At 40.4% G+C, this 14,980-nt stretch overlaps 1 protein-coding gene across 5 annotated transcripts in view; it reads left to right on the top strand.

Moving 5' to 3' along the window:
* CAMK2A (calcium/calmodulin dependent protein kinase II alpha) overlaps positions 1–14,980 on the top strand; it is a 425,342-nt gene that overhangs the window by 336,635 nt on the left and 73,727 nt on the right. For all 5 annotated transcript variants that reach the window (XR_012242924.1, XR_012242925.1, XM_073621085.1 and 2 more), the window contains exons 12-13: positions 10,560–10,602; positions 13,957–13,997. Coding sequence is in view for 3 of the 5 variants with exons in the window: in XM_073621085.1 (XP_073477186.1) it covers positions 10,560–10,602; positions 13,957–13,997 (84 nt within the window). In the remaining 2 variants the exon portion in view is untranslated. The remainder of the gene's footprint in view (positions 1–10,559; positions 10,603–13,956; positions 13,998–14,980) is intronic.

Here is a 14,980-nt window from a genome sequence, read left to right as displayed (position 1 = left end):
TGAGGGAAGGTGCACAGCCAAACGTCAACTTCCTAGGAGACTTCAATATTTCTATGATAGAGTAAAACTTTTTTAAGGGCTTATGGGTTGTATTGCATGGGTTGAAGGAATGAATAAGCTGCTGCCTGTTCAAAAACAAAAATATGAGTACAAAGTTGCTTTAAATAATATCTTTTCACATTATAAACACACCATGCTGGCTCCAGTAGTTTTTAAAATGGTAATAAGGGGTGGATGCTGTACATAAAGAAACTTGTTTATGTGTGCCTTGGGCAACAGCATTTCTCAAAACAACCCGCCCCTTTATGTTTACACCCCCTTGGTCACCCCTTTTCTGTTAGCCCCCCAGATGACAATATAGCCTATGCCTATCTCTGCACAAGGAAACAAAACAAAAAAAAACTTTGTGATGTTTATTGTAATCTGCAATCATTTTTCCACTGTGACATTTAGAGAAATCCCACACAAGTATTGTCAGGAATCCTTTCTTTGTAAGGAACGTTCTAATTATGAAACTGTAAATACGGAATTATTGTACATTTGTAGATTTGGCAGAGCATTAGAGAACATTGCACAGCGATTCTCTATTTACCCTGGATCACTTTCAACAATGTGGGGTATTAGCAGATTATTAACACTATCACTTTATTCATAGGAGTCTGTAAATCATTCTGTAGGCTGAAGTGATGAAATGTGCCAAGTTGAATGTTGTTTAAGCCACAATGTAAAGCTTTATTGGTATTAAAGGAAGTACGTGGTCAGTATATGATCCTATCATATTACACTGTATAGTTCTCTGGCATGCATAACTGCTTGTTGTATGTTTGCAGTGCATTTTTTTCCTTTAAAGATTATGTTATATACACAGATTTGTTGATTGGAAAAAAAATAAGCTAAAATAAGTGTCCTGTTTATTAAAATGAAGATTTCATAAAAATAATTAAAACCAAAATAACAAAACAAGCAGGCAGCTTGCACAAATACAACAGTACTAAACGTGGAGTATCTAAATATCCAAAGCCAATAATTTTTTTTACAATTTTGGGTAGACTTGGAAATGGTTCCCATATTGTGATGGAGCAGAAGCCAGCAAAATACCCAGGTCAAATTTCAGACACATGTCTCTTCTCAATATAGATTTAGAAATATTCACAAAGATCTTTAATTGGGGTACCTACTACTACAAACTGGTGATGATATTCACAAAAACTTTACTCACCTTACCCAAAAATGCTCACAAGAAATGTTCCTGCTGTCCGCTGATATGAAAAAAACCTTTGACATGATCCTCTAGCTATATAATGTATATTGGTGGGGTTCAAGGAAAACTTCCTTTACTGGCTGTTGGCTATTTACATGACCATGAGAACCATGGCAAGATACTATTTTTTTTTTACTTTAAATATTTTTTTATTGATTTCAAGCACAAAACATACATTTAAGCCTTACAACTTACATCCCCCCCCAGTGTTACATTCACCTTTACTTACATAACATCTCCACCTTTTGTCCACCCACCCGTCCCGCACACCCTCACCATGGAGATTTATACAAATGTCAATCATCTTTTGTAATTCGAACATATTTACCTACTTTTACTTTTTTATATTTATACTACCACTGTAAGCGCCCTTCCCAATCACTCGGGGGGGGGGGGGAATCCATTTTACACAGCCAGGGCTTCCACATCTTTACAAACTTATTAAAATTGCTGCGTCTAGTAAATGTCACTTTTTCCTTCCACACTATCATATTTATGACTTTAACCCACTCTTCAGGAGACGGAGGTCTCAGTGATTGCCAGTTTTGTGCAATCAATTTTCTTGCTTGGTATAAACACCTCAGAGCCACTGTTATAGTGCTTGCTGACTCTCTACCTTTGTCCATATATCCCAGCATGCCCACTCTAGCTTCTAATTCTAGTGTGGTCCCAAACGTTGTGTTTATGATATTAAGTATCTCTGCCCAATACCGAAATAGTTTTGGGCATCTCCACATCATGTGTATGAGATCCCCTGTCTCCTGACACCTAGGAAACTTATGCCCTGTACACACGATAGGATTTTCCGATGGAAAATGTGTGATAGGACCTTGTTGTCGGAAATTCCGGCTCTGTGTAGGCTCCATCACACATTTTCCATAGGAATTTCCAACACACAAAGTTTGAGAGCTTGCTATAAAATTTTCTGACAACAAAATCCGTTGTCGGAAATTCCGATCCTGTGTACACAAATCCGATGCACAAAGTGCCAGGTGTGCTCAGAATAAATTAAGAGACGAAAGCTATTGGCTTCTGCCCCGTTTATAGTCCCGACGTACGTGTTTTACATCACCCCCTGAATGATCCGACACTCCTCTTGGTTAGTATGCTATGTTTTTCACTAGCCGCTGTGCTTTCCCATTTCCTAGAGCCGTGTCTATTCAGGATAAGGGCCCTTTGTGTGACCGTGTGTATGCAAGACAAGTTTGAGCCAACATCCGTCGGAAAAAATCCATGGATTTTGTTGTTGGAATGTCTGATCAATGTCCGACCGTGTGTACGGGGCATTAGTGTCTGATCTCCGATCAAACATAAACAGTTTCTTAGGGTTGTAATAAGCTCTATGCAACAGAAATAGATGTGATACTTTTTGTGATGGGGAAACTGACACCAATGGCCCCAGTTCCAAAATCCTCCTCCACTGCTCTGGAGTTATTACCCCTACACCCTCTTCCCATCTTTCCTTATTTTTAGAAGACACTACCACAGTAAGAGTTCTCCTAATTATCTGCGTGTATACCTCTGAAATGAGTCTTTTAGAAGTGCCTGACTTAATTTTCCTTTGGAGGAGGGGGATCTTGCTTCATTCTACTTTTAACTATTAAACTGGGTACTCAGGGCATGCCTGTTCTGTAAATAACTGTAAAATGAATAATTTGGTATCCCAAACTCTTTCCTCAGTTCTGCAAATGATTTTAGAATGTTACCTTCATATAGTTGAATCAATCGACTTATACCCTGCTTTTCCCATTTATTAATCCTCCCCATAACCAATAGTTCTTGCAAATTTTTGTTATGCCAGAGAGGGGAGTACTCTGTTACCCCCTTATAACCCATCAGTCTCTTAACTGACTGCCATACTTTAGTGATCATCTTCAGTGTTGGACACTCAAGAGCAGAGGAATCCGCTTCTAGCACTTCCACTACTGTGTTATGCGGAGCCCCCTGTAACATCATTCTACCACTGGCATTCTCTCCTCCCGGCGTGATGCATCCCCCAACTGCTGCAGTTGGGCTGCTAAAAAATAATTGCGAGGATGTGGAACGGCCATTCCACCCTCGGTTATTGGCAGCTGCAATTTTTGTAAACTAATCCTGGTCGGGCCCTTCTTCCAAATTAGTTCCCTAAAAAGGGACTCTATTTTTTTAAACCATTTTTTAGCTATCCGGGCAGGAGGATTATCCAGCAGGTACAGCAATTGTGGCATCCAGATCATTTTAACCAAAATACTTCGTCCCACCACTGACAGAGGGAGCCGGTTCCAAATGTCACTTTTCTGCTTGAATTTTAGCAAAAGTGGGATCACGTTATCACTGATGTACTGATTGGGGTCACTCGTCAGCATTATTCCAAGGTATTTTATTGTCTCCACTACTTTAAGCTGAGGGATTCCAGACAAAATATGATTTCTAAGTGGGTCAACAGGTAACAAAGCTGACTTCTCCCAATTTATAGCTAGACCCGAATCGTCCAAACTCCTCCACTATATGCAATACCGTGAGCAAAGATGACTCTGTGTTGGGTAAAAAAAATAAAACGTGATCTGTATATAGTGCAATCATATCTTCCCCTGACTTCCTTTGAAACCCTTGCATGCCAGTTGCTGATCTTATCGTAATTGCCAATGGCTCCATCGCAAGGGCAAACAACAGGGGTGACAAAGGATATCCCTGTCTTGTGCAAGCTCTCTCTCTAAAGCTGAATCCCCTCTGAATATTCGTTATTGATTTTAATTTTAGTGGTTGGGGCATTGTAAAGTGTTTTCAACCATCCTTTGAAGACAGGGCCAAATCTGAATCCTTCCAGAACCCACCAGAGATACCTCCACTCCAGGCTATCAAAAGCCTTGGCTGTATCCAAGGACAAAATAGCCCCTGAACCCATATTCTCTGTCGGGGTCTGCATGTTCAGATACATACACTCTTCTTATATTATACTAGTAGATCTGTTGGGGATGAACCCCGACTGATCTGGATGTATACGTTTTGAGATGTATTTATTTAGTCTGGGTACCAACACCTTTGCCACTATTTTGAGATTGGAACACAATAATGATATTGGTCTATAAGAAGATGCTTCGAGCTGATCCTTCCCCTCCTTCTGCAATACTATTATGGTAGCCTCTGACATTGAGGAGGGCAGCCTCCCCTCTACTGCTGCCCAACTCAATGTCTTTAAAAGCTCTGGGAGCAACACCTCCCCAATAATTTTTTTAAATCTCCATCGGGATGTCGTCTGGCCCAGGAGATATTTGAGTGGCCATCCCAGCTGTTGCAGTCCTTCTAAAGTTATGGGGGTCTCAATATTGCCCCATCCCTCTCCAAGAGCACCAGTATTTCCAAACCCCCCAGAAACCTTTCCATTCCTCTCTCCCCTTCCCCCTACCGTGACCTGTACAAATTTTTATAGAAGTCAGCAAATGTTTCCATAATCACAGACGACTCGGAAGAGATCTCTCCCCTTGTCATCCTGATCACAGAAGTAGTGGAGGGGGGGTTTGGTTTTGGCCAAGAGGCCCAACATACGACCCATTTTTTCCCCTTCTCCAAAGGAATACTGTCTCTGAAAGAGTCGCTTATTCTCTGCTTTCTTTGTAATAGCTATTTTATATTCTTGTTGCTTACTTAGCAATTTCCCTTTTTTCTCTAGGGTTGGATCTTCCATTTACTGTTTCTCTGTCCCCAGCACCTTTTTCCTAATGTTCTCCTCCCACTCCCTTGATTTCCTCTTGATCTCTACCACCTGTTGGATCAGTAAAGTATGCTTTTAGAGCGTCCCACACCATCCCTACCGGTGCTGTGCCTGTATTGAATATTATAAACTCTTTTAATTTTACTGTTACTTCATCGGGTTTCTCCATTAATTCCAACCATAGCGGATTTATTTTCCACATTCTTGGGGAGCCTCCCCCCCCCCCGGATATACCGTCAGCACCAGTGGTGAATGATCCGACACTCCTCTTGGTTAGTACGCTATGTTTTTCACTAGCCACTGTGCTTTCCCATTTTCTAGAGCCATGTCTATTCGGGAGAGGGTAGAATATGAACCCAAAAAGCAGAAATACTGCCGGCCCCCTGGATTCTGAGCTCTCCAGATGTCACACCATCCGACCTCCTCCAAAAATTGACACAAGCGGCCCTCCGATGCCCTATCCGCCCTTACCCCTGGTGGGAACCTTCTATCAAGGACCTCATTAAAATCTCCCACCACTATTACCGGAATGCCTGCCTTATCCTCCACAAATTCCAATAATCTGTACAGGATCTCAAGATTAAATGGGGGCGGTATATACACATTTGCCAGCACATACGGTGTGTTCTCTATTAAACAGAACAAAAAAATGTAACAGCCTAACTCGCCTATACTGATCTCCCTGCAGGAGAAAGACACCCCACTCCTTACCATTATACTCACCCCCCTAGAATAGGAGGAGTAGACTGAGTGATATTGGTTTTGAAATGTCTTACTCTGAAATTGTCATAGTGTCTTTTGACAAATGTGTCTCCTGCAGGCAGAGCAGTCCCACTCCATGTGTCTCCAATACAGAAAAAACTGTGGCTTTTTTAATTGGGTCCCCCATTGACCAAACATTCCAGGAGCCTATCTTCAATGTTCTTGACTGCATCAAAAAATCTAAAAAAAAAGAAAAAAGCAGACAAAAAAGGCCAAAAAATACCAACAAAAAAAATATTTCTATATCATTACTTATTAATCGTGACTGCCCTCCCAAGGCATTCCATAATTGTGCCCTTCAAAAAAAAAGGGAAAAAAACCCCATCAGGAATCTCCCTCCCATTAAATGTATTTTCTGTGTCATTTCTTATTAGGCATGAGTGGCATTCTTGTGTTTTTTCCTTTGTTTTCATTACTTTCCACCTTTGTGACTTTATTATACTTTTCTCCACTGTCCCTCCCTCATACCACCCTCCCACCTTACTTTTCACCCTCCCCCTTACCACTTCCTCTGCCTCCCCTCCCTTTCCTACCCTGCACCTATCTAGGCTTCCCCTGGGGGGCTTTTCTTGTGACCTTTCCATACTCCCCCAACCACCCCACCCTATCATACTCCTCCTCAAGTGCATTTGGTTTGATTGTGTTACTTTTCCACACTTTCCCTTCCCCCCACCCTCCCATCCCCACCAGATCTACCAAAAATACATTCCTAACCAAAATCATCCATGCATACATTATTATCTACCTCCCAACTACAACCCCCCACTCCATCCCCTATACAAAGAATGCCTTTAACTAAAAACAAAACATGCAATCAAAAACAAATAATTGTTTTCCAATTTAACTGTATACTATAACCGCTGGAAACTATAGATCTATAAGTTCTTCTTGTTATCTTTTAGCCATTGTACCGCTCCACCTGGAGAGTAAAAAAATGGGTTCCCCCTAAAGCCGTTACACGTAATAGTGCTGGGTACAACAAAGTGTACATAACTTTATACTTTTGTAGGCTGCGTTTGTTTTCTGTGAATTCCGCTCTGTGCTTCTGTAAATCCGGTGAAAAATCAGGATATAGCGAAATCCTGACTCCATTGTAGAAGATGTTCCCCATCCCTCTGGCTTTTTGCAACAAGATCACTTTATCATTATAGTTGAGCAATTTCATAAGAAGCGGCCTAGGGTAACCTCCTGGTGGCGGGGCTCTAAAGGGAACTCTATGAGCTCTTTCTATCAGAAAAAGTTGTGAAAAAGTGTCTTTCCTAAAAGTTTCCTTGAACCATTCCTCCAGGAACTCTGTGGGGTGGGGCCCTCACTCTGCTCTGGGAGACCCACCACCCGCACGTTGTTCCTGTGCAGACCTATTTTCCATTACGTCCATCTTTGATATATACAGGCCCATTTGATTTCTCATTGTTTTAATCTCCTTGTTTAATGGAAATATGTTATCCTCAACCTGGCTTAGCCTCTCCTCCAGGGTAGTTGTCCTCTCCATCGTCTTTTGTAATTCATGGCTCATTAAAAGTAATTCTTCCTTAATACCCTTTAACTGGTCACACAAGCTGCTCAGTGAGCCTTTTCAGGCATTAACTGTGTATAGTACATCCTTCAATGTTGGTTCTGCCTCTAATGATAAGCCTAAGTCATGAGTTATTTCAGACATATTTCCAGGGATTTCTCCCTCTGAGCCCTTCTTACTTACAGTTTTTGTGCCAGATACTGTTGTCATTTGGCCTCAGGTGCTCCTCGTTGAGTTTTCACTTGGGCTTGCTGGTTACCTTTGACTGGCGACTGTACAGGGGTATGTGTAAACCTCTCCAGCTTAGCTGCTGCTGCTGCTTGTTTCCCCTTCTCCTTTACAGAGCGTGTAGTTTGAGAGCCAGCATTCTCCTGGTGTGGCTGCTCCTCTCCTTTCTTTCTCATCATAGCCGGTCTCCTAAAACTGCCCAGCCAGGGCAGTTCCTCAACCACAGGAGTGCTCACACAATAACCCCCCCGTCACCCACCAGTCTCTGGCCAGCACAATATGCTGCTCCAATAAGCTCCAGCTGGCTCCTGCAGGCTGGAGCTTACTGGGGCAAATAGTTAATGATATTGATGATATTGTCTTACTTAATCGTATGTCTCACTCCCCTGCCAACTCCATTCCCTGGACAAATTTGCTGCAGTCTTAGGACTAAATCCGAAGCCATAAACATCTCACTGAAACCAAAAACCCTCCAGTCAGCACAACAAAACAGTACCTTCAGTTGGACAAGTCATCTCCCTTATTTAGGCATTCACCTTACCCTGACATGTGACACATGATACAGGGAAAACTTTCCTCCACTGGTCTGCATACTTAATACATTGTTGGAGACCTGTAACTGCTACCACATATCTTGATAGGCAGATTAAATGCCATAAACTTGACTTACCATCGTACTTTACGTTACTCTTTTGGGTTCTATAGCGGTTCTTAACTTTGTTCTTTGCTCTTTCCAAAACAAATGAATGCACTGTACATAGGGCCCCACAAGGCCCAGAACCAATAGAACCACTTCATATCCTCATAAACATAAGACTCGGGGTTCCTTATACTAGCAAACTATTTTGAGCAGCACACAAAGCCCCCTTGCCTTGTTACCCATGAAAACAGACGGTAGCAATCTTCTCACTAATCTGGTTACCCCTCCCCCCCAACCTATAACTGACCTAACTGTGCCCACCCTAAAAGTAATCTTTAGTAATCTAGGGGCTCAACTAAATACTCTGGAAAAGTCATCTCACTGCACTTGCCCCAGGTTGGAATAATCAGTTGTCCTCTCTTGCCACCACAAATGCAATTGTGGGAATACGTAAAGGCTGGTGGATATGCAAAGATTTCTTGGGTATCTATTCTTTTCTAACATTTACCAATATAAAAACCTTACAATACTTCTGGAAAACTCATGAAGCACCCAACACAATTGCCTTTCGGTATAGATAATATCAGCATCTCAGTAATCCCTACTTCAATAGCATGACTCAATACCCATTTTCACAAACTTTTGAAAACAGATACCGCATGGCATGGGTATACATATCCCAGGCCTGATTTTAGCCATGGGTAATGAATCAGGGGCCATAATTTATTAATTCAGTACATAATTACAATACAACATAAGAAAGCACCCTGTTTAATCCCTGCTAAACAGACCAAAGCTTACCTTTTCTTAACTTCGTATTTAGTGGAACTAAGCAAACTATCATCCACTCATGGAAATTCCCCACACTGAACTCCTCAGAAATCAAAATGATCTAAATGGCATTAAGACAAAAGAGCCACTCACTGCAACTGGTCAAAGCATGGTCAAACCGAGTGAGGCATCCCTACATACACGATCATTATCTATGCAACCCCCCAGTTTGGGGGATGGTAACCCCACAATTCTTTACTCCTTCTTACTCCTTTAACAACCCATCCCAATATCTCCTACCCTCACAAGTCATGCCCCCCCCCCGTTGTTCATTTTCTTTTTCCCACTCCCATAATCCCCCCCCTCGTTTTTCACCTCCCACCACTCTTGAGCCTTCCAATCTTAGTAACTCTACTGTGCCCTCTAACTTCTTTCTCTCTCTGGACTTCTCCATAACACTCAGCCTCACCTCACACACCATGACACCTTACACGCTAGTGCACTCTTACTTGTGACTTGACACATAAGTTCAGACCCCAGATCCCTTTGGACAAGACTTTCCAAGGACCTGACACCAAATATGTGCAATATTGAGAATGGCACAACCAACACACAGCCTTCCAGGCTGTTACCTTTTTTTTTTAAATGGCATCTCTTGGATCTCATGCAACTAGTTTCAGTTGTAAGTCATGCAGATTGTCAATATTACTCTCCATGATCCCATGCCAGAGAGACTTTTCAACACCAGCTGTATATTTGTCATACTATTACCTTTGTAAAAAATACAAATATTGGAAAAGATGGGAACAGGAGATGATTACAATCACCGTTAGCTTTTTTTTCTGCCTGTTTGTCATTGGCGAGATTTTCTGTACTTCCTTGCCTCAGCGACCCAGGGACACAACAAAACGTCAGGGGGAATCCCTAGTTAGACCACTTAACTGTTCTTACTATAAATAGTGCTTTCTTACACTAATAAGCTCTCATTTCCTCCAAACCCAATGAATATCTTTTTGTCCTTTGCACAGTCCTTTGGATTAAAGTGTATGTAAACCCATAATGCATGAATGTTTGACATCATGTCTCACAGGGGTTGACATACTAAAACTGGAGAGTGCAAAATCTGGTGCAGCTGTGCATGGTAGCCAATCAGCTTCTAACTTAAGCTTGTTCAATTACGCTTTGACAAAAAAAAAAAAAAAAACTGGAAGCTGATTGGTTTCTATGCAGAGCTGCACCAGATTTTGCCCTCTCCAGTTTTAGTAAATAAACCCCACTGTATTTTGTGAATATGTTGCAAAATTTCATACTGGATATCTTGCCTTTAACAGCACTTCATGTTGACTGATAACCTGACAATAATAAAATAACTCACAATTAGCAGCACCGCATTCACCCTGCTGTGCGAGCACCTTCAGTTGGCTCTTGTGACAATCCTATAGACTTGATAGGAAACCCAATGGCCAACTGAAGGTGTGCACATGACAATTCTGCTGCAAGCCGCTTAGCCTTACCAGTCTGCAACAGGATTTGCTGTTACTGGCAGGAGTTCTAGATAAGAAACTTTGCAATAGATTAATAAAAATTATTTGCTTGTGAAATCCAATAAAGAAAAGCATGCTGTTAACATATTTAAAAAGGGATTTAGTCTTTAAATAATCTTCATCTGTATTTTCTGTTGCCAATTTAGGGTGCTATCCTGACGACAATGTTAGCAACCCGGAATTTCTCTGGTAAGTGATACCACTTTTTTATGTATTATAGTATGTTGTAACTTTTTCACTGCAGAGAATACAGACAGGACAGGGAACACTGTGTAAAGATGGCAATGGGTGTTATATGGAAGCCAACAAACAGATGTGATCTGGCCTCCACATGTTTGTCTTTACGGATGATCATTACACTGATGCTCATTTTGCTTGATATGGAAGCATATCATGTGTAGGAGAATTTGCAGGCACCCCCTGTGCAAAATGACTGTCACCTGACTTAGCTGATGTCAATTAAGCAGACAATTATCTTATGCCCATATGAGCTTATGATGAAAATTGACCATTTTCCATCATCCCACTCCAACGTCCATAATCATTTTACTGTACTCTTTAGTCCTCTCATATGTGTGCAACAGGCCATTATGTGCCTGCCTGGTTAGAAGCATTTGTATCTGCCACAACAAGGATCCTTGTCTTTTAAATGCAATATCAATGTAGTATAGAAGCAATTAACAAGATCCTTGTGGATAACCATCCTTTCAAACAAATTCTACTCTATGCACTCAGGGAGTGCCTGCTATACATGTGGTACTAACTACAACATAGCAATGGCATATAATAAAATGCTAGAACAATATCAGTGCTCCCATTGGTTTAGTGAATTGCAGGTTTTAAATCACAAAATGTCTACTTTTTATGAATCTGCCCCAACTCACTGCCTTACTCAGTATAAAACATACTAAAACATAACATTTTCAGTACATTGTATGGCCATCTTGTAACCTGCATGGGAATAAAGAGAATATTTTAGTGATATGGATCAATTCAGGTTCCCTTGGGTATTTGAACAGAAGAGAAAGGAAGGCTATATTCAGACTTTGATGGTACCGTATAATTAACTAATATTAGACAGTCAGAAATAAAATTATTCAAGAAATTTTATTACAGAGAAGAGTACGATAGCTCATATTACAAAGATAGATAAAAACAATTCATGGCAATCAGGAAACTCGTATACTATCTTTAACAGCTAGAATATCAAAAACCATCTATAAACTAGTTACTCCACATGTTTCACTGACTTGGCTGCTTCTTCAGGAGCTTTGTATAGTTAGATGGTATAAAGGAGTGATTGCCATACAACTAGGGAAATAAAGACAATATACATATTATTTACAGAATACTTTGTGTAAATACAACGAGTAACATTTCATGTATATATAAGACATCTGTTGCAAAAACACCCAACATTTTGCAATAGATGTCTTATATATGCATGAAATGTTACTCGTTGTATTTACACAAAGTATTCTGTAAATAATATGTATATTTTCTTTATTTCCATAGTTGTATGACAATCACTCCTTTATACCATCTAACTATACAAAGTTCCTGAAGAAGCGGCCAAGTCCGTGAAACATGTAGAGTAACTAGTTTATTGATGTTTTTTGATATTCTAGCTGCTAAGGATAGGATGCGATTTTCCTGATTGCCATAAATTGTTTTTATCTATCTTTGTAATATGAGCTATCGTACTCTTCTCTGTAATAAAATTACTTGAATAATTTTATTTCTGACTGTCTAATATCAGTTAATTATGCGGTACCATCAAAGTCCGAATATAGCCTCCCTTTCTCTTCTGTTCATATTCTGATGGGACGAAGGTACCATGAATAATCCATTCTACTCTTATGGCACTTCTTTACTTCCCGTGGGTTTAGTTTCTAAAAAGGTGAACTTGTGCCTTAAGACTTGAATATCTGAAATAATTTCAGATAAGTCATCTTCTAACTACACCTTCTGATTGTCTAAGGAGGACAAGTTAGAGGATTATATGATTCATTTGCTGCTGAGGGTCTACAATGTGTCCTCATCCTCAGCTGTATACTATAATCTGTGCATTGGGAAAACAAGTCTGCCTTCATTCACAGACCGTAAAAAAAATAAAAAATAAAAGTTCTTGCCCCTATGAATGAGGACAATCATGCAGCCTTAATAAGAACAGATTATGCAGAACCATTCACAGTAACGAAAGAAATAATTCCATTCACCCATCCATGCTGGAAGGACAAATTTGTAAGGCCAGATATTGTATTTTGGATCAGAATACCAAAACAGTGCCTGCATCTGATTGGATGCAGGCACTGTTTGGCCAAGAATTTTATGCCTAGCACCTTTGATAGAAATCAATTGAAAAATCAACTTTTGCCTAGCCGAGTGGTGCTGATAGGGCCAGCCACACAACAAAATCCAGCCGATTAAGCAGGAATCAGCCAAAATTTGATATGAGGCTGTAAGTTGTTCCAGTTAACATTAGAAAACAAAAGAAATAACCTGATATGGCTGCTATGGTCAGTATAGGTTGTTTAAATAAAGAAAAGCATGGGGGCAACCATTGATTGGCTCTCTTCTGGTTCCCAGGTTCAGCAACACATCAAATCTGCATCTTAAGTATTGATGCACCTGGATCAGCGTGATAAATAGGCAACTAGCTTTCTCAGAAGGGGAGGTCTGTAATGACAACAGCTATATTTCTCACAGCACAGGTTTCATTTATTTTAATTCCAGTTTTAAAATAATCTACTATATTTTGGAGTATTACAAATCATTTTTTTCTTATGTTCACTTGAACTCATTATATATAGATGGTTAAAGTGGGTGTTAGCAAGATATGTCCTGCTTCCAAAGTCTTCCGTTGACTGCACTCTTCTCCCCGTTTGGAATGTCTGTTGGAAGCCATCCACAGGACATTCTGGGTCACACTTAAGGACTGAAAGAGGGAGTGAGAGATATAGAAGGACAACTGTTTATCATATACTTGTGCAGCTGTCTTTGCGGGATACTAGCTTCAAATGACCAGAGTATTAAAAGACTATTATTAGAGAGGTGAGCAGCGAGGGCTTGGCGTACACAGACTGGAAATAAGGATACAACTCAGTGGATGGGTGGAAAAGGAGAGATGTGCCTCAGTGTCTTCAGCAGGGCAAGTCAAACTGATACAAGAGTGCCAGACACCAGGAGTGAAGGGACTGGCTATAGAATGAACAAGTGCTTCACTCTGGTGGTAGAGGCTCATGGTTAAGGACATACATGCAATAAATGGAGATTATTGAAGAAAGTCTATTGGCCTAGTGAAAGTGAACTGCAAACTGATGATTGAACAGGATCCCAACTGATGTATATAATTGGACAACAGAAAGTGGAATTTGTATGGATTAAAATGCAGCTTGTTTAGGAATGTTTGTCATTTGAGCCTACCCCAGCTTAATGTCAGGATCATTGAAGACAAAGAACTGGTCAATATGCTTCTTATAATCTTGGGTATCCTATTGGTTCCTGGATTGGCTGTTCTCACTGCCTGCTTTCTTTTCCTAGGAGGCAAGAGTGGCAGCAACAAGAAGAATGACGGGGTTAAGGTAAGGGAATATTTGATTATGCTACAAAGAGATGGTGGTAGCTGTGACTCCAAAAATTTTCTAACCATGACTTTATTTCAGTGATGTGTCTTGCATTGCTGCTTTACAATGTCTTGATGTTGGAGTCAGGAATCTCTTATCTCACAATCACCAGGGTCTGCAAAAAGCCAACAAGACTTATTTTGTATTGGTTGATAAAAATGTAATGAAGCAATTATGCAGGGGTTAAACAGTCATGACAACCAATGTAGCCCCTTTATGCTCCACAAGCATTGGGGGCCCATTTGCTCTCTTGATCTATGGCCTTTAGAATGTAGTGTAGTTGCCTAGGATCTTTGTAATTGTGCCCAAAAACTAATAATTCCGTCAGTCAGCATGTGCTTGACATTTAATGGTCCCGAAAATGTTCTATTTAAAGGCATTTTTAGTTTCATTTTGGATACAGTATAGGAAGGTTGTAACCCCTGTCAGGTTTCTTTTGCCTTCTGTGTCCCTTTGGCAAGATTTATATTTATGTCCTGTCCCACAGTTGAAACAGGAAGTGAGTTGTTGTCACTAGCGTTACCAAAATTAGGGTTCCCTTTGGAAGATTCCTGTTCTGGTGATGGCCCAAAATGTGGGATTTTCTTTCACTTTTATTTTCGGTGATCACTGTAAACAGGACAAATAGAGAAGGTGTAACTCGCTACTGGGGGCACAGGTGCTAATAAAAAAACCTGACAGGCTTTCCAATCTATCTCCATTCTATCCAAAACAAAAAAAAAAAGTTTTGTCTCTATACTTTAAAGCTGGCTGCGCATGGTAAGATACAGTTGAAAAACAACAAAGTTGTTATAATAGATGCTAATTTAAGGAGGACCTCTTAGCATTACCACTATCCAATCAGATGCAGCCGCTTTTCAGGTATTTTGACACCTGACAGAATATAATAGTTGCAGCAGAAGATTCTTTCATCCGTGATGTATAGTGTGAATGGAGGAATC

Source organism: Aquarana catesbeiana, linkage group LG03 (assembly GCF_042186555.1).
Source record: "Aquarana catesbeiana isolate 2022-GZ linkage group LG03, ASM4218655v1, whole genome shotgun sequence".
NCBI lineage: Eukaryota > Metazoa > Chordata > Amphibia > Anura > Ranidae > Aquarana > Aquarana catesbeiana.
This window is presented reverse-complemented; position numbering and strand designations above follow the sequence as displayed.